At 48.9% G+C, this 24,578-nt stretch overlaps 2 protein-coding genes across 5 annotated transcripts in view; one reads left to right on the plus strand and one right to left on the minus strand.

Annotated features, from left to right (window-relative positions):
* Positions 1 to 5,481, plus strand: part of ZFTA (zinc finger translocation associated) — a 6,464-nt gene extending 983 nt beyond the window's left edge. Inside the window, exons 1-5 of one of the 2 annotated variants that reach the window (XM_025879132.2) lie at positions 67 to 205; positions 2,409 to 2,906; positions 3,462 to 3,848; positions 4,084 to 4,647; positions 4,887 to 5,481. In XM_025879132.2, coding sequence (XP_025734917.1) covers positions 67 to 205; positions 2,409 to 2,906; positions 3,462 to 3,848; positions 4,084 to 4,647; positions 4,887 to 5,353 — 2,055 coding nt within the window. In that variant the 3' untranslated portion in view covers positions 5,354 to 5,481. Of the gene's footprint in view, positions 1 to 66; positions 206 to 2,408; positions 2,907 to 3,461; positions 3,849 to 4,083; positions 4,648 to 4,886 lie in introns of those variants that run through there. The other variant, XM_073883552.1, reaches the window with a different exon arrangement.
* A 4,447-nt stretch (positions 5,482 to 9,928) lies between these two features.
* RTN3 (reticulon 3) overlaps positions 9,929 to 24,578 on the minus strand; it is a 61,421-nt gene continuing 46,771 nt past the window's right edge. For all 3 annotated transcript variants that reach the window (XM_025879131.2, XM_073883551.1, XM_073883549.1), the window contains 6 exons: positions 17,663 to 17,870; positions 15,227 to 15,365; positions 14,702 to 14,771; positions 13,917 to 13,963; positions 12,389 to 12,447; positions 9,929 to 10,902 (listed from right to left, as the gene is read on the minus strand). In XM_025879131.2, the coding sequence (XP_025734916.1) occupies positions 10,857 to 10,902; positions 12,389 to 12,447; positions 13,917 to 13,963; positions 14,702 to 14,771; positions 15,227 to 15,365; positions 17,663 to 17,870 (569 nt within the window). In that variant the 3' untranslated portion in view covers positions 9,929 to 10,856. The remainder of the gene's footprint in view (positions 10,903 to 12,388; positions 12,448 to 13,916; positions 13,964 to 14,701; positions 14,772 to 15,226; positions 15,366 to 17,662; positions 17,871 to 24,578) is intronic.

Below are 24,578 nucleotides of genomic sequence, written 5' to 3' on the forward strand. Positions count from 1 at the left end.
CGGGCCGCCGCCGGCCCCGCGGCCCCGCGCCCCGCCGCCCCGGGGCCCCGCTCCGCAGCGCAGCGCATGGAGCCCGGCGGGGACCACCGGAGCCGGAGCGGCGGCGGCAGGGGCGGCCCCGGGCCAGCAGCGGCCTCGGCACGGGGCCGACGGCTGCCGCCCGCCGGATCGAGCGGCGGCGCGGAACCCGAGGAGGACGACGGCGGTAAGAGCTGGGGCCGGCGGCTCGGGCGGGGGCCCCGGCATGGGGGGAGGGGAGGGCTGCGGCTCCGGGCTCCGGGCCCCTCTCCGCCGCCGAACAAAGGGGGGGACGCGGGCAGGGCGGCCGGGGGCGCCACCTGGCGGGCGCGGATCGCGGCTGCAGGGCCAGCGGGGGAGCCCCCCGCCCAGCTCCCGGGGTCCGCCCGCGGGGCTCGGGCGGATTCCCTCCCCCTTAAAGGGCCTCGCGGCCCCCGCCTTAGAGGCCAGGCCGGAGGGTCCCCAAAGGGCCTGGCCCGGCGCCACGGGGCGCGCGCTGTGAGCTGTTGGACTTGCGCCCCCGCCCCTTTCTCTTTCAGACTCCCAGGTGGTCTCCCTTATCCGGCTGTCTCTTAAAAGTCTGCCCAGACTGGGGGGGTCCCTTTCGGGGGGCTTCCCCCCCAGAGGAGCTGAGCTGGGAACTCCGCTGCTTTAAGTCGGGCTGCTCCTCCCCTCCCGTGGCCTTGCTTACAGACAGGAAACCTTTCTCTCCCCCCCCCCGCCCCCCGGCACGTTCTTTCTAGGAAAGCGCATGGCTTGCGCCTCGGGGGCCCACCACTACCTTAACCCACCGCGGGTAGTTTTTAAAGGGATGGGCTCGCTCACAAAGGCAGATACCCTCTCCTGTCCGCGCGTTATCGCCTCCCTTCTTTTCAGAAATTTTTGCCACAATTTGTCAGCTATAGTAGGACCAGCCCGTCCCCCCCGTTCGCTCTCAGAGGACGCTGTTTCCTCATTCCCCTGCTGCAGGGTCACCGCCTTAAGACCCGTGACGGTTCTGTCCGGGCTAGGGAGACTGCCCTGATCTCGGAGCTCCCCTCCCAGAAACTCCCCATCCCCTTTTGTTTTTAAAGAATCTCAGCTCCTCCCCTTTTTTTGGGCTCTTAAAGGGCCAATCCACCTTAGACTAGCTTAGATCCGGCGCTGGAAGGATGCTTAGAGACCAGCTAGCTATCCAGTGCCTTTTCAGACAAAGAGTCTGAGGCCCAGAGAGCCACATGACTTATCAGAGATCACAGAGCAAGTCACCAGTGAAACCATACTGGAACCAAGGTCTCTGACTTTGAAGTCAGTGCTTTTTGCTTTGGATCTACTTAAATCAAAACAAACAAAAAACCACAATGGTGACAGGAGTCCTCTCTGGTCCTGTCTTTTGTTTCTCTGACCCTGAGATTCTCCAGTGGGAGCACGACCACACTTGTCCATTCAGCTTACGTGGCCAGGAAACCCTTTTCTAAATAAAATAGGGTCCAAACTGCAGGGAAGGTGGGGGACTGCTTGGGATGTCAGCCTGTTTGGCAAAAGGGCACAGCGCTGGGTTAGTGTGCTGTGCTTGGGCCTCTCCATGCCTGCCCCTTGATTGCTGGGCAGTGGCCGGCTCTCTGCCAGAGGAAAAAAATAAACCCCCAGAAAGACTTAATGGGCTCCAGTGGGTGGTGGCCACTCCCTTCCTCAGAATCTTCAGTAGCCACTCCGGTGGCCCTCCTGCCATCCCCTTGCAGGGTCATCGGCTCTCCCAGACTCTAGGGAAGTCAGGGTCCTAGAAACTCCTTTCCCTGGAGGTGTTGACAGCTTTGTCATGAGGATCCCTCCCATGGGTGCCTGTATTTGGGGAACTGACCATGCTTAGCACTGGACTCTCAGAAGGCTGCCTTTGAGGCATTATTGGAAAAAGGGAGAAGATGTTTGGGTGGGGCCCTCCTGGCTGGGGCCTCAGACGGGTGGGTCCCGTGTGCAGCCCTGGATGCAGACAGATGCCCCCTTTGTTCTGCCCCTGCCAGCTCTGCTCTGGCCGTAAGGGCCCGGCCTGCTGCTCTCCTGGCTTTCCCCTCACAGCCCGCCGCCAGAAAGGGGGCTGAACAGAGCTGGCTGCTGCCTTGGCCTTCACCTTATTTTTTTAAAAAGTCAGAGCTAGTCCCTCAGCAGTGCTCTGCATCCTTTTGTTCTTGGTCCTCTCTTAAAGGGTCCTCACTCTCTGTAAAGGGCCAGTGTTTTGACTCCAGGCTCTCCCACATCCCTTTTATTGCTGTTGTCATCCCTTTCCAACCCCCCAACCCCCTGCCGAACGACCCCTCCCCCCACCTCCCTTTCTCTGCACAATCCAAGCCCTGGGTTTATTTCCTGGCTATCGGGCATTGAAAACTGTCTCCCCCTTTCCCCCCCCTCTTCAGGGCAAGATCTTCAGCTGGAAGGGGGTGCCTTGGGGTCCTGGGGGAGTGCCCCCCTGCCCTCCTCCAGGGCCAGGGGCCCAGCACCTTCAGGCAGGAAATACTCAGACCACTGTGAGGCCCGGGCCTCGAGGCCCGGAAAGAGCCGCATCCCCGGCCGTGACCACCGGCGCTACTACCACGACCACTGGCGGCTGGAGTACCTGATGGACTTCAACCCTGCCCGCCACGGCATGGTGTGCATGGTGTGCGGCAGCTCACTGGCCACGCTCAAGCTCAGCACCATCAAACGGCACATCCGCCAAAAGCACCCCTACTCCCTGCACTGGAGTCCCCGGGAGAAGGAAGTCATCAGCAACAGCTGGGATGCCCACTTGGGGCTGGGGGCCTGTGGAGAGTCCGAGGGCCTGGGGGCCCAGGGGGCTGAGGAGGAGGAGGAGGAGGAAGAGGAAGAGGAGGAGGATGGGGCCAGCCTGCAAGCTTGCCCGCCCAAGGGCCCAGGTAACACAGGACACAGAGAGGCAGGGGCCTGGGTGGCGGGTGGGGCCCGGTGGGGCCAGCCCTGGCTTCTCAGCCAACAGCCTCATTTTCTGGAGCGAGTCACTGCTCTGTGTGGGGTGGGGTCTACTTATTGCCCTTACTGTACAATATCGGGGGAGGGACAGTGAGAGGAAGGGGTCTGCAACCTCTCTTGATAGTGTTGGCCTTCCGTGGTTTTAGAAGCATCCAGGAGAGTGGAAGTGGGGGGGGCTGGGGGGGAAAGGCTGGGAGTAGAGGGTGCTGGAAAGGTATGGCTTGACAGTGAAGTCCAGGGAAGGGGCTAGAATCTGGGTGTCAGGGAGGAGTGGGCAGAGCTTCAGGTTTGTGTGCAGGACGGCCGGGAGGTGGAGGAGTTCAGGCCTGAGGAGAGAGGAAGAACAGGGCGAAGGTTAGGCTGGGAGCTCAGAGTCAAGAGTGAGGGAGAGGCTCGTGGAGGACCTGGCTGTGGCGGGGTGGGGGGCGGTGCTCCCTGGAGGGCCAGCATCTCAGTTCCTTCCCTCCCTCCAACCCTTTCAGGCAAAGCCCCAGCTGGTGAGGGCAGCCGATGCCAGCGGCGAGGGGGCCCAGTGGCACCCCGGGCTCGGTGTCGGCGCCTCTCAGCCTCCCGGAGGGCCGGGGGCAGCAGGGGGCTGGGGGCCCGGCGGCTGGAGCGGAGGCTGAAGGAGTCCCTGCAGAACTGGTTCCGAGCAGAGTGTCTCATGGACTATGACCCTCGGGGGAACCGGCTGGTGTGCATGGCCTGTGGCCGGGCACTGCCCAGCCTGCACCTGGACGACATCCGTGCCCACGTGCTGGAGGTGCACCCCAGCTCCTTGGGGCTCAGCGGCCCCCAGCGCAGCGCCCTGCTGCAAGCCTGGGGTGGCCAGCCCAAGACACTGTCTGAGCTCACTCGGTCCCCACCAGGTGCGAGGCCCCTCCCAGGGCCGAGACCCACCCCCCATGTTAGGGCTGCAACGCGGGGTCTGCGGCCAAAACCGGGAGGGACGCCTCTCTACACCCACCCACGCAGAGACACACACCACCCCCCCCCACACCGGCTGGGGCCTCTAGATTGGGGCTGGGGTGAGGACCCCTCTGCGTGGGTAAGGGCAGCCCTGCCACCAGGCTGAGCCCGTCTCCCTCACCCCTTCCCCAACAGACGATGACCTCGTCCCCCAGGACCTGACCAGAAAGAGCCGGGACCCCGCCCCCACTGCTGGAGCCCTGTCCTCTCAGGATCTCAGTCCCCCAGACGTAAAAAAGGAAGAGGCTGGCTGGCTCCCTGAGAGGCCCGGGCCCGCAGAGGAGGAGGAGGAGGAGGAGGAGGAGGAGGAGGGCGAGAGGGTGGGGGTTTCGGGCCGGTCGCCGCGGGGCCGTGACCGCCGCCGCCGCTATCAGGAGCGCTGGCGGCTGGAGTACCTCATGGAGCTGGACGGCGGCCGGCGCGGCCTGGTGTGCATGGTGTGCGGGGGCGCACTGGCCTCGCTCAAGATGAGCACCATCAAGCGGCACATCCGCCAGCGCCACCCGGGCTCCACGCGCCTCAGCGGGCCTGTCAAGGCCCTCATCGCCCAGGAGTGGAGCGAGAAGGCCGCTCACCTGCTGGCCCTGGGGCTGCCCAGCCCCGAGTCCCCCGGGGACCCTGCCGCCCCCGGCACAGCCGCAGCCTCCGAGGAGGGGGGAGGGGAAGAGGAGGAGGAGCCAGAGGAGGAGGAGTGGTGGGGTGAGCTGGCGCAGGGCCAGAGCAGGTGGCGCGGGAGAGTGGGGGCAGGGACCCGGGCCAGGCAAGGGGCAGAGGGCTGGGAGTGCTTGGGTGGAAGCGGGTGGGGAGAGTCGAAGGTTGAAGGGGAGACTGGGGAGGACGGGGCAGGAGGGCCAAGGTGGGCGGCTGTGGAGCTGAGGCGCGAGACGCGGGCGGCTTGCCCTCTGCCGGCTCCAATGCGGTCCTTTGTCCCTTCCTAGGCGATGTCCCGCTTTCCCCAGGGGAGCCGTCGGAACGGCCCGCCGAGGACGACGAGGACGAGGAGGACGGCCAAGAGCCCGGGGGACTCGCCTTCCCGCCGCTGCCCCCCCCGCCGCCGCCGCCGCCGCCGCCGCCGCCCCCGCCCCGCAGCCGAGAGCAGCGGCGGAACTACCAGCCGCGCTGGCGGGGCGAGTACCTGATGGACTACGACGGCAGCCGGCGCGGCCTGGTGTGCATGGTGTGCGGGGGCGCGCTGGCCACGCTCAAGGTCAGCACCATCAAGCGGCACATCCTGCAGGTGCACCCCTTCTCCATGGACTTCACGCCCGAGGAGCGTCAGACCATCCTGGAGGCCTACGAGGAGGCGGCGCTGCGCTGCTACGGCCACGAGGGCTTCGGGCCGCCGGCCCCCGCGCCGCGCGACGGCGGCGCGGACCTCAAAGCGGGCGCCGTCTGTCGGGCTTAGCGGGCTCGCGGGGCGGGCGGGGCGGCCCCGCCCTGTGCTCCGCCGGCCCTCGGGCCCGGACACCCTGCTTCCCGCGGCCCTGGCCGCCGCCGCCGCCGCTGTCCCCCGCCCCGCTGGCCGGGCCGGGCGGAGATAGGAATTGGGTGGGGTCGCCGGCTTCCGCTCGGAGCCCCGGAGCCCCGGAGCCCCCCGGGCTGGTCGGTGCGCTGCGGGGAGCGCGCGCTCCCCTCGGATGCGGAGCCCTGGCCCTCCCCGCGCTGGGCCCCACGTTTCCCGAGAGGCCACCGCGGCCTCCAAGCGTGTGTGCGCCTAGGCCCTCCAGCCCCCGCCCGCGCCGGGCCCGGGTGGGGGTTGCCGACAGTCAGTATTAGGGCCCCAGGGGCTGGGGGAGGGCAGGAGGGCCGCGCCGGCCCGGGCCTCAGGCCGGGGCCCAGGTCCCTGCGGCGCTGCACGCCGGCAGGCACGGCCCCCGGGTCGGGGGCGGCTGCTGCTGGGTCCTCATTGGTATTCGCGGCCGCTCGGAGGCCTGGACTGCGGACGAGGGCCTCCAGCGGAGGGCGGGGCGGCGGGGCTCGGGAGCCCGCCGGGGCAGGGAGGACGCTTGGACTGCGGGCGGGCAGCCCGGAGGCGGGGGCGGAGCTGGGCGGGGGCCCCCCGGCAGCTGCGCCAGCCTCCCCGGCGGGCTCTGGGGACAGCACGCCCCGCGGCCCCTTCCGCTTCCCCCGCTCCTGCCGCGCCTTCCCGGACCCCGATCTTGTAAAGGGATTAGCACTTTTCTCCTTTGCTCCTCTCCTGCTCCGAAGACCTCCGTTTTCCCCTAGACCCAGGCAGGCACTCCTGCTCTGTCGTCCCCGTCGGTCCGAGCCCGGGGCACTGGAGGTCCCGGCAGTTGGCGTTCTATTCCCGTCCCCTCCCTGTCCCCCTTCGTACACGTTGGACGTGCCACCCATTCTCAGTCCCCAAGGGCCTGGGGCCGGGCCTCGGCCTTCTTTTCTCTTCCCCGCGGCAGCGCCAGGCCCGGTGGGGCCGGGAAGGGGCCCCGCGATCTCCCAGGCAGGTCCGAGTGGGATGTGTAGATTCATTCTCCTGTGGAGAACAGGTGGCCCCGAGATCAGGCCCTTTTTGCTCTTTGTATTTTATTTTGAAACTGTATTTAATGCTTTTATATGAAAGGGGGAGGGGCGGGGAGAGAGCTGTCCCAGTCACCCTTATGTGCAAATGTCTTATTTATTATACGTGTATCAGAGATAAGCTGTGAGGTGGTGGAGGAAAAGGAGGGAGGAGTGAGTACAGAGGTGGGGATGGGGGGCCCCAAACATCCCACACTAATGTGTGACTCTCCAGGCCTCTCTGGGCCCCCGTGTCTGTTCTTCACATGGCCAGGCCGGTTCCTGTGGTCTTACAGCCTGAGAGTGGGGAGGTGGGACTTGAGGGCGAGGCCAGGAGGCAGAGGGGCCCTGGCACCTGGGGCCAGGGGCTGCCTCTGTGGGCGGGAAAACAGCAAAAAGGAAGCCCTTCCTCATCCCAGCACCCCCAGGCCAGAGCCCACGGTTCAAGTGCCTCAGGCCCAGTCCCCTTCACTCTTCCTGATTGGGAATTGGATTTTATACCATGGATTTTATAGCATTTTTATATAACTCAAGATTGTCAAGAGTTGGAATGACCTTGGAGATCAACCAGACCCCGCCCCCTTGACCCCTTCGACAGACAGGTAGGGAAGTTCGGAAACGTTCACACACAGCCAGGTAGGAGCAGTATAGAACTAGAATAAAAAGCTCAACTCCCGACTCAGTGTTGTTTGCACTACACCACACTGCCTCCCAATCTCTGGTCAATTATTAAAGATTTCTTTTTCCCATGGGGCTTGCCGAAGGGTGGCACGCTCTGGATGCCACAGTCCGTTAGAGCACAGTGACGCTCCGGGGGATGGCAAAGACCTGCACGCCTCCCTGGGATCAGTGTCGTCCAGGGCAGCTCTGGCTGCCACGGGCTACAGCTCCGGGAGGTTCCAGCCTCCTCCCTCAGAAGTCCAGGAGCGGGGCTGACGGCCACCCATCCCATGACCTCTCCAGGAGGCCAAGGGCTCTGGCATTATGTTTTCTGTTGTAGGTGCCACCAGGGACAGCATTCCCTGAGTAGTGAATTCCATGTTTGAACCTCCAGGGGTTTTGAGTATTAAGTTTGAGAACAGGGATTATGGATGGCACCTGGCTGAGCACTGCCATTCTTTTATTTTCCTTCATGCATGTTATTTTCAGATCCAGAATGAGTCTTTTATCACTTTTTGCTACTTGCCTGTTCAAAAACAGGAGGCAGATTGGGGTGACCTATTCTGGTCACCCAAGCCCACTGCCAAAGTTCAGGTAAGCCAGGACAGAGAGCTGGTTAGGAATGGCTTTTCCTTTTGACAGACAGGGATGGAGGCCTTGGGAAGACAGGAATGAATGTCTTCATTGCGAGGCAGCCCCAAGCGCTCCAGAGGGTTCTCAAAGTGTGGCCATTGGACCAATAGCATCACAGTCGGAAACTACTAGAAACACAAATCCTTGGGCCCCATCTCGATGAATCAGAAATTGGGGTGGCACCCAGCAATCCTTTCTGATAAGCCCTCCAATGATCACAAAGCTGAAGATCTGAGCAGGAGTGGGCTCAGTGACACTGCAGTGATTCCTGCTTTGACTGCCCCTACAGCCTCTTGGGTTGGGGGGTCAGGTGGTCCTCCTCTCTCTGTGCCTCCTCCTTGCCTTGGGAGTCTGACATCAACAGGTGAAGTTTCTTCATGAGTTTTTTTGTTAATGGTATGCTTGCTATTATGGCCAATATGTAAATGTTACTCTGAATCCATATTTATATGCCACGTTAGAGACATTACTCGAACATTTGTATGTGTATTTGTGAAGTTGTTTGCTTCAGTTATTTTTAAAAAACTTCAGCCTAAGTTTTCTAAGAGGTATGTTGAATAAATTTTTTAAAATCCAGCTTAAGGGTCATGGCAGCCTTAGTTTGGGGGAAGAATAAATCTGAAGGGATAAAGTTCTGATGTATGTGGTCTCCACTTTCCACGGTGACTGATGTATAGGCTGCTTCCCGCTGCAGGCAGGTGACCCTCCGAGGTTGGGGTGTGGCTGAACTGGGACAGCAGACCCTCTGGCCCCTTCCACTCCTCATCATCTTTCTTCTGAGGTCACCTCTTAAGAGGGTCTCTGTGATCTTTCAGAAACCAAACACACAGCTTTGCTCTCCTACGGAAATTCTGCAATCTCGGGAATCATTACCTATCTCAACTATTAAGTTGCTTTTTAAAGCCTCAAAAGTGGAGTGGGGATGGGGGCCGGTGGAAGCCTGGTTCTTACTTTACCCAAACTGTATGTATAAAGAATAAAGTTAGCAGAATGACACCACAGTCACTGTGTTTTTTTTTTTTTAATTTTAATTAATACCACATCAGTTTGCAGTTTTACAGGAACCAAGATTCAAGTTCCTTAGGTGCTACTGTATCTTTATGTTGCACGCACGTACACGCACACAGTTTCATTAGTAATAGTTCATCTATAGGTTTTTCTTAAAAAACAAAAACAAAAACTCCTGTGTGGCACAAAGATCTGTCCAATTACCTAAACACAGCAGTAACAAAACAAAAGAGCTAGGTGTGGAGGCTTCCAGCGCAGAAAAGAGTCCTTTGGAGGGGAAGCCCAAAAAGTCGATCAGTGCACTGACTACTTGGGAGGGCATAAGATAGGATGGACAATGTGAAATCAGCTTAAACGTTAAAAAGGAAAGGGAGCTAAGTAAATAGGAAAATGGAGTAAGGCAAGGGTACCTTTTACCCATCTAAATGGCTGAAGTCACTTTTCCAAAACAGTAGAAAGAAAACTTCCACTACCTTCTACAGAGTTGCAGTGCTTTGGGACCGTCAAAGACTGTAGCCCTTACTTTAAAGTCACCAGCACACGTTCCCTCTGGATTACCATGACACCAAGTTTTACAACCTGAAGGAACTCACAGATGACTTCTTTCAAGTCGACTGAATTTTCATGTTGGAAAGGGAGAAAGACACTTGTCTCAACAGGAATCAGATTCCCGACCCCCCTCCATCTGATGTCTGTCTGGGTTGTTCTGTTTATCTTTTAATTGCACACGGAGCCCATCCACACAATCTGGTCCTGCCTGGTCGCCCTCACCTAACACTTCTTGGAAAACACTCAAAAGGAGCACCCTGGGCCAGGACAGAGGTGCTGAGACATTTAATGTGCCTGAGGATGAAAGGAACCCTCAAAACATAACACACACCCATAAGCTAGCCTCAAAGTTAAAACTCCGTATGAACCACAGAACATACTTTCTTACACTAATTTGTGGTCTCTTAACCACAAACACACACAAAATCTCCTCTCAAGCCAGCTTGGCTTTGGTCCTTAGGATACAATGATGAGCATAAGTTGAAGATGTAGCATGTGAAGGAGGAAGCTGCGGAGAAAAGATAAAAGCAAAAAAGGCCTTTTATGTTTCTGTATTCACCTCTTGAGAATGTTCCCCCCACCATGGACTGAGACAGGATTACAATAACTCAACAACTGAGGAGCCCACATGCAAATTATTTTTTTCTCTAACAAGTTTACAGCAGTGTACAGCAGTTACAGACATTTATTTCATAATAAGAAAAGTACAACCATATTTATTAAACTCGAGGTGAGGTGGGCAGGGAAGAGGGAGGAAAGCACATTCAGGAATGAGTTCTCAAACTAAAGCTCGGAACTGGTGCCTATGAGAATAGACGCAGGCGCCACCCTCCCAAATGGCAGAGACTTTCCTTTCTTAGGGGTGAGCAGGAGGGGAGGGTCGTCCCAGCCCCACCTTCCATTTCCATTCTTGGTTCCCAGATGGCATTCTGGGAATCAGGAACTTATCACCTACGGGTTATTCATAGAGTTGGAAGTTATAGCATTACGTGAAGAAGAAGAATATTAGGAGTAGCTGCTCACATTGTGGGGCAGGAAGATGGGATCAGAGGGCTGCCAGAAACCCCATGGTAAGGAATCCCACTCTTGTCCCCAGATAATTTCCTCATAAGTTAATCATTATTTAACTTAAAAATAAGGGTAAAACTCTGATGGGAAGCTGTGTAAGACTAGTCCTTGAGAACTGGATAGCAGAGTCCAAGAGCAGTGCTTTATCTTTCATTTTCTCCTTGACCTCCAATCTCTCCCCTTTTCAAGCTACAAGTAAAAGCTCCACCACCATTAAGGTACTGATTTATCCTATTAATTTGACTCTCTCTTTATTCTTTTGGGTCCTAAGATATCAGTTCTTTTTTTAGTCCAACAATTCTTGTGCTTGATACTGAGGGTAAAGGGAAAGGAGGGGAGAAAACACCAAATTAAGAAAAAGAAGCTTGGAATGCAGGCTCGAGCTGACACTGAGCACTTCCTTCATAGTACAAGTAATAACGTTATAACTATTAAGTGGTGTTTTAGTAACTGTTGCATTTCTGGTTCCCATGTACTTATTCTGCCTTCTTTTTTGCGATTCCAGGGAGTTTTGCTTGTATCCTATTGAAGAAAAAAAAAAAAAAGAAAAAGGTGAAAACAGACATTAGTTGTAGGTTTTTACTTTAACAGTGACACTGAAAGACAGCCTTGGGCTTGCCGGAGCAACGTGACAAATAATCTCCCATCTCCACAGGGCTTATTCTGGATGAAAAGAGGCAGGGGCTGAGTGTGGTCTGGGATGAGCCCAGGGGTCCGCAAAGACCCCTCCCCTCTCCCGGCCACCGTGCCTGCGGCCTGTCCTCTTTCACTGCCTGCACCTCTTGCGTCCCTCACGGGGGGCTCCAGGGAAGAATAAGGGCTATGTGGGCATAACGTCTGCGGCGTTCCACACACTGGCAGTGTAAGAGTCCATTTCTCTGGGAATGCTAGTGACCCACCAGGGCCACAAAAGGAACCAGAAGTCAAGGGTCAAGGTGACAGATAAAAAGACTACAGGAGCTGGCAACAGTTTCCGGCCCCTCACAGGACACCAAAGCTACCCTTCATTTTGTGCATTAAGGTTACCCATCGCTAAGGTCATTCACATACCTCTCAGCCAATGTCAAAGCCACTCCTCACAAATCCTAGATCCCACAGCAGGGTCTGACCAAGACATTAGTTTTAAAGCTAAGCTATGTCCGTATTTCACAATCAGGAGTAAACAGCAACCAGATACGTATTTGTGCTAACTGTCCTTGCCTGGTTTTAGCTCTAATGTATACCTGAAAAAGCAAAAGAGCAAGTAAAGACCCTGTCATCAAGCCAGAGCAGTGGGCGTATATTCATAGTTTCCACTTATCAAAACTGGAAAAAGCACTAAAATCGGAGGTGTGAAAGGGGCGGGGCGGCAGGTGTGTGTGTGCGTGCGCACGGACAAAAGAGATTTCGCTGCTTGTGGTTTATTTTTTAAATATCTGAATATGAAAAAATGTTAACATCTCAATAAGAACTGTGGGTTCCTTAGTATCTGCCATAATTAAAAAAAAAACCAAGCAAAAACAAAAAACAAAAAACAAAAAACACAAAAACACCAAACAAAAAACCCCAAATGGTTCCTTGGTAGAGAGAGTCATAAAAATGTCTACCAATATTTTATTACTTGATTTTAATATTAAATTGTTTCAAGAAAAAAGAGAAAACAGGGATTTGGTAGTTTCAGGAAAGGTAGCATTGTGCCTTGAGTCATTTATTTAGTAAAACTCTGATTTCTGAAAAGGGAAGGAAGAGTTTGCCTTAAAATTGATGCATGCAGGCGGGGGCAGCTGCATACACTTACAAGGCCGATTCAGAAAGGCAAAGCTTCTAATTCCATCGACCTTAAGACACAAAGGATGTTTTTTAAAGAAACAGGATGAAATAATTTGTAGTAAAATCAAACTAGTAACCATCATTTTTCTTCAGGATGAAAATTCCTTTCTTTGAATCAGTCTTTTATAGAGGAGGCTAAAAATAATTGGGAAAGAAAAGCAACACGTTCTGATAAAATGTGGAACTAAAGCATACTTACTTTTCAACAATCGACTTGGTCTGATCGCGGGCGATGCCAACATAGTGATCAATCTGGGTCTTTAAGGAAGGGAAGAGACTTAGTTATGGCAACACAAAGATTAACAATTTTCCTGAAGGTAATGTTCTGTTTCCTAGTGTCAACCACTTTTTAAAAACACTATTGCATATTCTGGGAAATGAAAATAATGCCAGTTTTTAAAATTCATTATTATTTTTTATTTTAAGTAGGCTCGACACCCAGCACAGGGCTTGAACTCACGACACTGAGATCAAGAGTCGCATGCTCTACTGAGATTGAGCCCGCCAGCTGCCCCCGTAATGCCCAGTTTTTATGAGTATTTTAAAAAACTTCAGGTATTGGGGCGCCTGGGTGGCTCAGTAAATCAAGCCCCAACACATCAGGCTCACTGATCAGTGGGAAGCCCGCTTCTCTCTCTACCCCCTGCTTGTGCTCTCTTGCTCTCTCTCTCAAATAAAATCTTAAAAACAAACAAACAAAAACCCAAAAACTTCAGGTATTAGGGGTACCTGGGTGGCTCACTCAACTCCTGATCTCAGCTCAGGTCTTGAGTTCAAGCCCCACGCTGGGCTCCACGCCGGGCGTGAAGCCCACATAAACAAAACAAAACCCAAAAAGACCTTCGGGTTTCAGACTTTAAATTATGCCATAAACACCTTATAATACTCTGCTGAAGTAAAAATCACTCTTTTGCTAAGGTCTTACTTGTTAGGTATTTCCTTTATAGATACTGGAGTAAAGCATTTTGTGAATACTAAAAACGGTCTATCTAATCTATATTCTGTAATCACAAATGTGTTTTGGCTCCTAGGTAAGACTAATTCATTTAATACCAAAAGGCAAAATTAAGCCTGTTGACTAATGACTTAATCTGTAAAGAATAACCTCATAGCATCTAGCAAGGCTTTGCATTCACCATTCCACAATGCAAACATCTCTTCACATAGATGGATTCCCGTAATAATAGCCTTGATAGTTTAAATTTCTTTTCAGACACCAGCTTTTATTTATTTAAGCATTTTTTCAATTTATTTTTTGAACAGATAATGCATCCACATGAAATACTTAAAAGACCCACACAACAAGGCATAAAAACATACCTTCCTACCCTTCTCTGTCCTAAACATTCAGTTTCTTTTGGTCCAGGAAACCACTATTTCTTACAGACTCCTGACTTACAAACTTAGACTGCAGACATGGTTACAAAGTGATTGCTCACGGGGCCCCTGGCGGCTCGACTGAGTGAAGTGTCCAACTCTTGGTTTCAGCTCAGGTCCTGATCTTAAGAGTCCTGAGATCAAGCTGGGCGTGGAGCCTGCTTGAGAGTCTCTCTCCTCCCCCCTCTGCCCCTCCCACTTGTGCACTCTCTCTCTCAAATAAGTAAATAAATCCTTAAAAAAAAAAAAAGACAGAAAATGATCACTCCAAACCTTCAATGCCTAAAAAATAAACTAAAGCTAGTCATACATCAACAGGCCTATCTGATTCGAAACAGACAAGCGCTCACCTTGTATTTCTCATAGACAATGGGGACACTGAAAATGAGCAGTTCGGCTGTAAGAGAATCACAGGACACAGCAAGTGTAAATGTGAGATAGTCAAAAAGACCCAAGACTCAAGTAACACACACATTTTTCCTCATGAAATATAGGGAAGCACAGATCTTCAATATGAGAAATCCTACCTAGGGCTCTCATTTAAGGATAGTTAGCTATAGGTACACAGGCTTTCTTTGTATCACAAATAATTTCCAAATTATGAAAATGATTTCTATAAGATCCCCATATTTAAACCAAATGTAGACAACTCTCCTTTATTTCTGGTTATTTTGATATTTCTTTATAGAATTAGGACCTTTCAAAAAACCTAAGGCCACATGGAAGGAGTGGAGACATGCTGGGCATTCTCTCGGCTCCTACTTTTACCAATTACAGATGACCCCTGAACATCATGAGGATTAGGGGCACGGATGCCCCATGCAGTCAAAAATCTGCATATAACTTTTGACTCCCCCCACCAAACTTTACTAACAGCCTACTGTTGGCCAGAAGCATTACCAAGAACAGTCAATTAACACATATTTTGTACGTTATATGTATTATACACTGTATTCTTATAATAAAGTAAGCTAGAGAAAAGAAAATGTTAGTCAGAAAATCCTAAGAGAAAATACATTTACAATACTGTACTGTAAAAAATCTGCGTATAAGTGGACCCCCACAGTTCAAACCTGAGTTGTTCAAGGCTACTTGTACTTCAAAGAGCATGGAGACATTTTCCTTGTCACCTTACCAAGAATCAGAAGGGTGATTCCATTGAAAACGGCACCAACATAGGTCATAAGCCACATGAAGACAGCCAGCTGTGAAGGCCGACATCAGAGGGTTAAGCAGGAACAATCATAATGCAAAATTTAGGTTAACTGATACCATTCTCCTCTTGCCAATTAAGTCTCCATAAATTTAGTGATGTATGCCATACATAATTATAATTTCACAATGAAGGTTACACCTCGTCTGCACCATACATTGGCAGTGTGCATCAGAGAATTCTGTAGTCCTCTCAAGCTCAAAGACAGACTGTGATTGCATTTCTGTCAATGACGTTGCCCTTGTTGGGAGGGCACTTAGTTCTACAGGTGTAGAAGAGGTCTTCTCTACTGACTCCTATCCCCATTTTTCACAGGTTGATTGAGATAAGCATACATTTGTTTTTATGCAAAATACATTTGCATATATTTACTGTTTTTCCTCTGAATTATAACCTAGTCCCTGGTTTTCCTCAGCCTCACCACCAAAAGCCGTAGAAGCAACTAACCTTCAAGGAGTCAACCAAATCTTCCACCAGAAAGAGACGAATAATGAGTTTCAGGGCTCTGTTGATGTGCACCATGGCAGCATTTACATAATTATGGAAAGCTTCTGAGGACAGAGTAATGTCTACATCCAGGTAGGCTCTTCCAGAAGAAAAAAACAACAGTCATACATTTGACAAGGAAGAAGATCTCTTTCTGTTAGCTGAGCAGTTATTTAGAGTGTGAAATTCCCCTAAGGGCACATTTTAGAAATCTGTAAGGGCATTTTTTGCTTTCATGGGCTGGGGAGAGGGCACCACTGTCTTTCAGTGGGCAGAAGCAAAGATGCTAGATGTCTGGAAAGTGTGGGACATCTTTCCTTTCCCATGTATTAAGAAAATATTTACTACCAAATACAAAAGTTATAAAAATTAGATGCTGTAATTCATACAACTTGACAAAACATATTTTATAATCCATAACGGTGTCCTGCAGAAGAGGAAAAACGCTAAGACATCTGAGCTTGTAGCAAAAGTCACATTTATTCACTCAGTGAACAATAAAGAATTGTCCTATGCCCTGCATAACTTTTACTGCCTCACAGGATATTCATGAAGGTGAACTAACTCATTTACAATTATCAAAAGCCCAGAACATATAAAAACAAGGTATTTTCCCCAGTTTTAACATATCCTGAATTTTCTAAAAAAACTGTATTTTGTTTATGCTAAACTTTACTAAGATATTTTACACTACTCTGGAAAATCACATCTGTACTGGAGATTATACATCTAAGTACAAGGATCTAATGTCTCTATTGTTTTGTGTGTGTGTAGTCATATCCAAGCAGTTAAATATTGACAGGAATATATATTATTTTACTATAAATGACTTTCTATCTTATTCCTTTATATTACAATTACAGTCTATTTTTGAAATTTTGTTAATAGAGATCTATGAATTCCATTTCAAAATGATAAAAGAGGCATTATAAAATTTTTGTTAACAAAAGAAAAAGGAGGGTGGAGATACTGAGTTTGATAGGGTGGACAACTATAGAAAAAGACAGAAAGACTTGGGTTCTGTTTGCAGATGCACTACAGAATTGAGATACAACCACGTGCTCATAACTTGTTCATTCACTCAGTACTTACTGAGTGCCTACTGAGTATCACACCCTCTGCTATGCACTGGCATATCAGGAAACAGAAGACTGCTTTTGCCTTAAAGAGCCTATAGTCTTCTGGAAAAAAGAGAAAAGGGACAGGCATGCTTTCCTATCCTATTAAGAAAATATTTACTACCAAATACAAAAGTTATGAAAATTAGATGCTGTAATTCATACAACTTGACAAAACACATTTTATAATCCATAACAGTGTCCTGCAGAAAAGGAAAAACGCTAAGACATCTGAGCTTGTAGCAAAAGTCACATAATTTATTCACTCAGGGAACAGCTACTGATTTGTTAAAATTAATTTGCGGTAACTTTTTAAATGCCACATATAGTTTAAATTGTCTTCTATTTTCACCAAGACAAAATAAAAGGACCAGAGCTGCAGCCAGACACCTATTCTGTCATAGTCTTGAGAGGTCACAGAAGAGTTTCTTTCCCTATGAGGAAAAGGTTTTGAAAAAAGTCATTTGTGAATATTAAAATTGTTTATGGGCTAAGATTTCCAAGAGGAAAAGTGTGAGGAAAACATTTGTTAAAGTTACAGCACAGAAAGCTAGCAAGTGGATTCTAGAAATGCATGACCTACTGACCTCAAGACTTGCTCCTGGTATTAAGAAAACTAAAGGGGAAAAAAAAAAGAAAACTAAAGGAGAGATAAGAAGGAAATCAGTAATAAAACTAAGAGCAAACATATCAAATTTTGATATTGCCAAGAGCACAGCCTCAATACTGAGATTTCAAAGCTGTTTTAAGGTTTAACTGTATGGGAGGAGGTGGGTGGGGGGATGGGGTAACTGGAGGTTGGATATTAAAGAGGGCACGTGATGTATGAGCACTGGGTGTTATATATGACTGATGAGTCACTGAACTCTACCTCTGAAACTAATAATACACTATGTTAATTAACTGAATTTAAATAAAAAAAATGTTTAAAAAATCAAAATCAAAACCAAACCAAAACAAAAAGATTTAACTATAATAGGGAACTTAAGCATGTCCTTGGGACCCCATCTAACCGGGTGCTGTCCTGGAGGCCCTGCTCAGGAATTCAGACAGTCTTCTTTGATCTTAAAGTGTGAGCCCCTAGTTTGTCAAAAAGTTCTTGGCTCCTAACTTGGTCACTTTTGAAGTGGCAAGGTTTCTAGTTGACGGTTCATGCAAGGGATCAGCTGCATTAGGCTCTACAATTCTTCACTTAGTCAGGTCTGATTGGTAGACCTGCCCAGCCTCGGCAAACCCCTTCTCTAAACTGTCGAGTGTTACTTGTGATACTTCCACTCACTTGAACGGATGGCCCTCTTCTGATTTCTGTACAGCTTGGATGACAGACTTGTAGACCCTGAAGCTGATGGTGACAGAGAGAAGAGCCAGGATGAGGTAAGAAACCACACTGATGACACTGAAAGCTGCCAGGGAGAGCAGCATGATCAGTGTGGTGCCAAAGACAAACCCAGTCTTCTTCACATCTCGCCAGAAAATCAGATCGTGCACTGCCAAAAGAAAAGGGGACACAGGTTACATGTGGCCACGTGGGCAGGACTGCTCTTTGGCTGTGTCCTGCATACCTGAGAAGCATTACACTAGCACGCAATTACAAGCGCACCCCTCCTTAAGAGAATCTGATAAGTGAAAATCAAATTGTATGTCAGGAGTGAGGACTCATACTGTAAAAGGTTGTGGTTTCTGGACAGGTCCACAAAAACTTAGAAATTTATTTTTTTAGAGATGGCTACTAAAGTACAATGGGATAAAGTGTCAATTTCTTGAAATGTTTTAGCAGAAAGGATGTAAAATTAGTGTGATAAAATCTTCTTAATTGTTGACTAAATTAAGCAAACCATGCTGATAAATTCATTTGGTCACTATAAAACCAAAGTTAATGTATGTATAAATTGGGTGGAGGCAGAAGAGAGTGGTGGATAAAAACAAACCAAACTCAGGGCGCCTGGGTGGCTCGGTTGGTTGGGCGACTGCCTTCGGCTCGGGTCGTGATCCCAGGCTCCTGGGATCGAGTCCCGCATCGGGCTCCCTGCTTGGCGGGGAGTCTGCTTCTCCCTCTGACCCTACCCCCTCTCATGCTCTCTCATTCATTCTCTCAAATAAATAAATAAAATCTAAAAAAACAAACAAACAAACAAAACACAACAAACCAAACTCTATTAGCGTTAGCTACAACGAAACACCAGTCTCTATGTTAATCTGAAGAGAACTCTCAGGAAGGATGATGGGTAGGGGACCACATCATTATCTAAACCGCTATACCTCTGAAAATGAATGGGGACACTATAACTAACTGTTAGGAAACAGGTATAAACCGAAACTGTCTCAGGGAAGTGGGTCTTAGGGTGTGGGACAGTCAAACTGGAAAAATTTAAGTTATTCTACTTAAAGACACCTCAAGAACTGTGTGTAAAAGTTTCTAGTAATCACCTTCAATCTAGCAATGACACTATGTTTGAATTTTCAATCTGTGAAGGTTAACTTCGACACTAATGGTCCTATCGCAGGTTTTTTCTGTTCCTAAAGAAGGGCAAGGGCTTTGGAGTTGGAGAGACAGATTTGAGTCCTGGTAATTTTTAGCCATATTGTCTTAAATGACCTTTCTAAACCTTTGTTTTTTCTTTTGTAAAATAAAGAAAGTAATGTCTATTTCCTAGAGTTGTTTTTATAGGAGGCCAATGCAATAGAATGCTTAGCATTCTAAATGACATGCAGTAAACACTCAAATTTTAACTACAACTAAGATATGATAGGTCTGCAAGACTGTGATTGAGGGTAAAATGAACTTGAATCTGTTCAAGTGGACCCCCTGGCACCTAGTTCTTCCCCATATTCCAGCTACAATACTCAACTCTGAAGCCTAACCTTGCTGGAGCCAATGGAACCTAACTTGAAACTTTCACACTAAAGGTATGCTGATTGTAGAGAAGAAATAATCACTGGTTCAGAGATTCCAGGAAAGGGATGTGACACTAGCAGAAGTAAGAGGCATTATGATTCCTGATGGGAAGCTGAGAGTCCTAGAGAGTGACAGTGCAAAGAAGAGAGAACTGGGAGTCAAGTCAGGCTCACCTGGTTGGACAGGAAAGCCGAACAGAGTGCTGCCCTCTTATGGAGCAAATACTAAGCAGGATTCCTACAGTCAGAGTCCTAGTATATAGATGTCACTGTTCCTAAGACCACAAGCACAGTTTCAACACAGAATGCTTCGGAATGGAACAGATACCATGTGCCTCTTGGTGTAATCCATGGAGGACACAACATCACTTCTGTGGTATTCTTGCCAAAAACATAAAACCTAGATCTAATAAGAAAACACCAGACAAACCCAGACTGAGAAATTTACAACAACATGGATGGACTTAGAGGGTACAACACTAAGTGAAATAAGTCAAACAGAGAAAGACAAATGTCATATGATTTCGTTCATATGCGGAATTTAATAAACAAAACAAATGAACAAAGAAAAAAGACAAAAAAACCAGACTCTTAACTACAGGGAACAAACTGGTTGTTGCCAGAGGGGAGGCGGGTGGGGGTGGGTGAAACAGCTGAAGGGGGTTTAGAGTAAGTACACTTACTGTGATGAGCACTGAGTACTGTACAGAACTGCTGAGTCATTACATTGTACATCTGAAGTTAATGTAACATTGTACTTATTCTTCAATAAAAAAATAGCAAAAATAAAGGAGATAAGATTTGACAACACTTAAATGCCAAGCGTGATGATTACAGACTGAACACTGGATAAAGGGGTAAAAACGGCTCTAAAGGGGCACCTGGGTGGCTCAGTTGGTTAAGCATCTGCCTTCGGCTCAGGTCATGATCCCAGGGTTCTGGGATCGAGCCCCGCGTTGGGCTCCCTGCTCTGTGGGGAGCCTGCTTCTCCCTCTCCCACTCCCCCTGCTTGTGTTCCCTCTCTCGCTGTGTCTCTGTCAAATAAATAAAATCTTAAAAAAAAAAAATGGCTCTAAAGGACACCACTGGGACAACAGACAAAATTTGAACGTGGACTATATAACTGATAAAAGCACAGGTGATCCTTGAGCAACACGTGTTTGAACTGCATGGGTCATTTTCGTGGATTTTTTTCTGAAACAGTATAGTACTTGTAAATGTATTTTTTCTTCCTTTTGACTTTAATAACATTTTCTTTTCTCTGGCTTACTCTAATACAGTACACAATGCATATAACATACAAAATGTGTGTTAGCTGACTGTTAGCGGTAAGGCTTCTGGTTAATAGCATGCCATTACTAGTTAAGTTTTTCGAGAATCAAGAGTTCTGTGGGAATTTTCAAACTACATGGCGCTCAGTGCCCCTTACCGTGATGTTCAAGGGTCAACTATGCTGTATCAATATTAAATTTCCTAAATATAAGTGTACTGTGGCTAGGTAAATTCTTGAATAAAATTCTTGTTCAAAAACGAAGACAAAAGGGTGTAAAGAGGCAGGATGTTTGCAATGAGCTCTTTTTTTAAAAATTATTTATTTATTTATTTGAGAGAGAATGAGAGACAGAGAGCACAAGAGGGAAGAGGGTCAGAAGGAGAAGCAGACCCCCCGCTGAGAAGGGAGCCGGATGTGGGACTCGATCCCGGGACTCCAGGATCATAACCTGAGCTGAAGGCAGTCGCTTAACCAACTGAGCCACCCAGGCGTCCTGCAATCATCTCTTACATAGTTCAGGAAAAAACATACATTGGGGCCTGGGTGGCTCAGTCAGTTAAGCATCAACCTTCAAAAAAAAAAAAAAAGCATCTGCCTTCAGCTCAGGTCATGATCTCAGGGTCCTGGGATAGAGCCCCGTATCAGGCTCCCTGCTCAGCCAGAAGTCTGCCTGTCCCTCTCCCTCTGCCCAGCTCGTGCTCTCTTCCCTCTCTCTCAAATAAATAAATAAAATCTTAAAAAAAAAAAAAGAAAAAAGAAAAAACATGGATCTATGGAGAGGGGAAGGGAGAGATAAAGCAAAAGTAGGCAAATGTTAACAACTGCTGAACTAGAGTGAAGGTTATATGGGAGTTTTTTTGTACTATAATTGCAATTGTTTAAGTTTGAAATATTTGAAAGAAAGAAAGAGAAGAAAGAAAAAAGCTTACAGGGTAAGACTGGGGCCCAGAGAGAAAAAGACTTGAATGTATCAAAGAGGGGTAATGACACTAGCCTATGTGTAAATCTAGATTGGCAAAAGCCACCCTGTCCTCATGAATCTTGCTGCCATCTGCTGGAAAACTGTCATAAGAAATAGTCAAACCTACAATGAGTACACATGTGAATGGTGTCCCCTAGAGGTGTGCAGTACACAAACTGCACAACAGTATTAAGGCCCTAGGCTGGGTCTTAAAAAAATCAATGGTAGAATTATGGTTTGGTCTAGAAAAGGGACACACTGATTAAAGGGGGGGCGGATAACAGAGGGAAAGGAAAAGCTGGTTAATCCCTCAAACCTCTGTCTGGGATGCTCTTCCTCCACAAAGTCACATGACTTGCCCCTTCACCTCATTTGGGTCCTCGTTCATGGGCTACTTCCCTCAGACTGCCCACCCCACCTAACATCCCCATCCTTTGATCACACTCCATCTCCTTATTCTGCTTTCTTTTTCTTTTTTTTTTTTTTGAAGATTTTATTTATTTATTTGGGAGAGATATTTGAGAGAGAGAGAGAACGAGAGATAGAAAGCACGAGAAGTAAGAGGGTCAGAGGGAGAAGCAGACTCCCTGCTGAGCAGGGAGCCCAATGCGGGACTCGATCCCGGGACTCCAGGATCATGACCTGAGCCAAAGGCAGTCGCTTAACCAACTGAGCCACCCAGGCGCCCCCTGCTTTATTTTTCTTTAAATCTGTTCATAAGTGCTTAAAACATGGGCTAATAACCACAGTTTGCATTTGTTTCCTGACGATCTCTCTCAATCTATGAGAGGCCAAGTTTCTGCACCTGGAGCCTATCAAGTACAGCGGACCAAGGATTCTGAGCATACATTACCAAAGAAAGGAACTTGGCACAGTTTGGAAATGCTGTCCTCTGATCGTGGAGGAAGAGTTAGGAGGACCAACCACATGAAGAAAAAGGCAAGGGGGCACCTGAGTGGCTCACTCGGTTAAGCGTCTGCCTTCGGCTCAGGTCATGATCCCAGGGTCCTAGGATCAAGACCCGCACTGGGCTCCCTGATCGGTGGGAGCCAATGCTTCTCCCTCTCCCTCTGCCACTCTCTCGCTCAAAAAATAAATAAAATCTTTTTTTTTTTTTTAAGATTTTATTTATTTGACAGAGAGAGACACAGCAAGAGAGGGAACACAAGCAGGGGGAGTGGGATCCCAAGACCCTGGGATCATGACCTGAGCCGAAGGCAGACACCCAACAACTGAGTCACCCAGGTGCCCCAAATAAATAAATAAAATCTTAAGAAAAAGAAAAAGGCAAGAAATGAGGCAGCTGCTGGAAGTTTAAAATGATGTAGCCTCTGGACTTGGTTTTAGTGTTTGCTTCACAACCAGGAAAACACCAAGAGGATGCAATGGTTTGGTTCCACACAATGTTTTTTCTTCTACTTTTCATTCATCTGCTCCTACTACTTCAGTAGAGAACTTTTTTTAAAACAGGAAATTCCTTATTTTTATTTTTTGAGAGAGTGTGTGTGTGTGCGGGGCGGAGGGGGGGTGGTGGGCAAAGGGAGAGGGAGAGAGAGAGAATCTTAAGCAGGCTCCACACTGAGCACAGAGCCTGATGCAGGGTACAATCTCATGATTCTGAGATCATGACCTGGGCTGAAATTAAGAGCTGAACGCGCAGCAAGCTTTAATTAAGTGCCTACTGTGTACCAGGCAAGTACTAGGAACTGGGAATATAATATAACAGTGAGCAAGGCAAATAAGATCCTTACTTTCTGGGGGGAAGAGAGGCATGAATAACAAACAAGCTAAGTGTTACCTCTACCAGAGGCTCCTAAGATATGAATCCATTGTGCCATGATGAGAATAAGGTGTGTGTGCACAGGCATGACCGAAGCTAGCGGTCAGGAAAAGCCTCTTGGAGGACTGACATGAAAGGTGAGATATGAAAAATGAGGAGCTGGGGCGCCTGGGTGGCTCAGGCGGTTAAGCGCCTGCCTTCGGCTCAGGTCATGATCCCAGGGTCCTGGGATCGAGCCCCACGTCAGGCTCCCTGCTCAGCGGAGAGCATGCTTCTTCCTCTCCCTTTCCCTGCTGTTCTGCCTACTTGTGCTCTCTCTCTCTCTCTGTCAAATAAATAAATAAAATCTTAAAAAAAAAAAAAAAAAGAAAAATGAGGAGCTGGCCATGCAAAAGGCCAGAAGGGTGTGACAAGGCTGGAGACTGGCAGGAGCCAGATCATGGAGTACTTTCACAGAGCAAGGTAAGGAGCTTGGATTTTAACTTCAGGTGAAATGGGAAGCCACTAAAGGTCAAGCAGGGGAATAACATGGTATTTTGTATTTTAAAAAGAGGTACACCTTCACTGCATAGAAAAATGGATTGGGGTGGGGTAAAAGTACAGGCAGAGAGACTTTGTAGGAGGCTAAGATGGAGATTCAAGTGTGAGACGATGGTCATTTAGATTAAGATGGGGGCAGTCAGGATGGAGAAGAGTGGACAGATGTGAGCTATATTTTGGAGCAGAACAGGGAGAACCTGGTGGTGGACGAGATGTGGGAGATGATCGACAGGAAGAAATATGGATGAACCATAGGTTTGGGGCCTGAACAAATGGATGGCTGTGGTGTTATTTAATGAGGTGAGGTAAGGAATAGCAGAGCACAAAGCATATTAGTTTGGGGATGGATGTTAGAGGTGGCCACCAGTGTACAGCACACAGGCCAAGTCTGAGCAGGAGATACACATTTGGAAGTCACAAGCACACAAACAATATTTAAAAGTCATAAAAATGGATGAGGTTACCTAGGACTGATAGGGAAGCAGGCCTAGGCCTTAATTCAATGGCACTCTAATATTTAGTAACTGAATAAAACTAGAGGAGCTAGCGGAAGTGAACGGAAACAGTAACCAGGGAGGGAGGGGAGAACTAAGAGAGTATGGTATCACAGAAGTGGAGAGAGAAGTACTTTGAGGAGAAGGTGTGGAAACTGACGAATTCTGCTGAGCTTGAATAAGGAAAAAGGTAATCATGAACTTGGCAACATGGAGAGAGTTGGTGATCTGATTAAAACTATTCAATGGAGG

This window comes from Callorhinus ursinus, unplaced genomic scaffold, assembly GCF_003265705.2.
Source record: "Callorhinus ursinus isolate GAN/ISIS: 27379988/994484 unplaced genomic scaffold, GSC_fseal_2.0 scaffold51, whole genome shotgun sequence".
Lineage (NCBI taxonomy): Eukaryota > Metazoa > Chordata > Mammalia > Carnivora > Otariidae > Callorhinus > Callorhinus ursinus.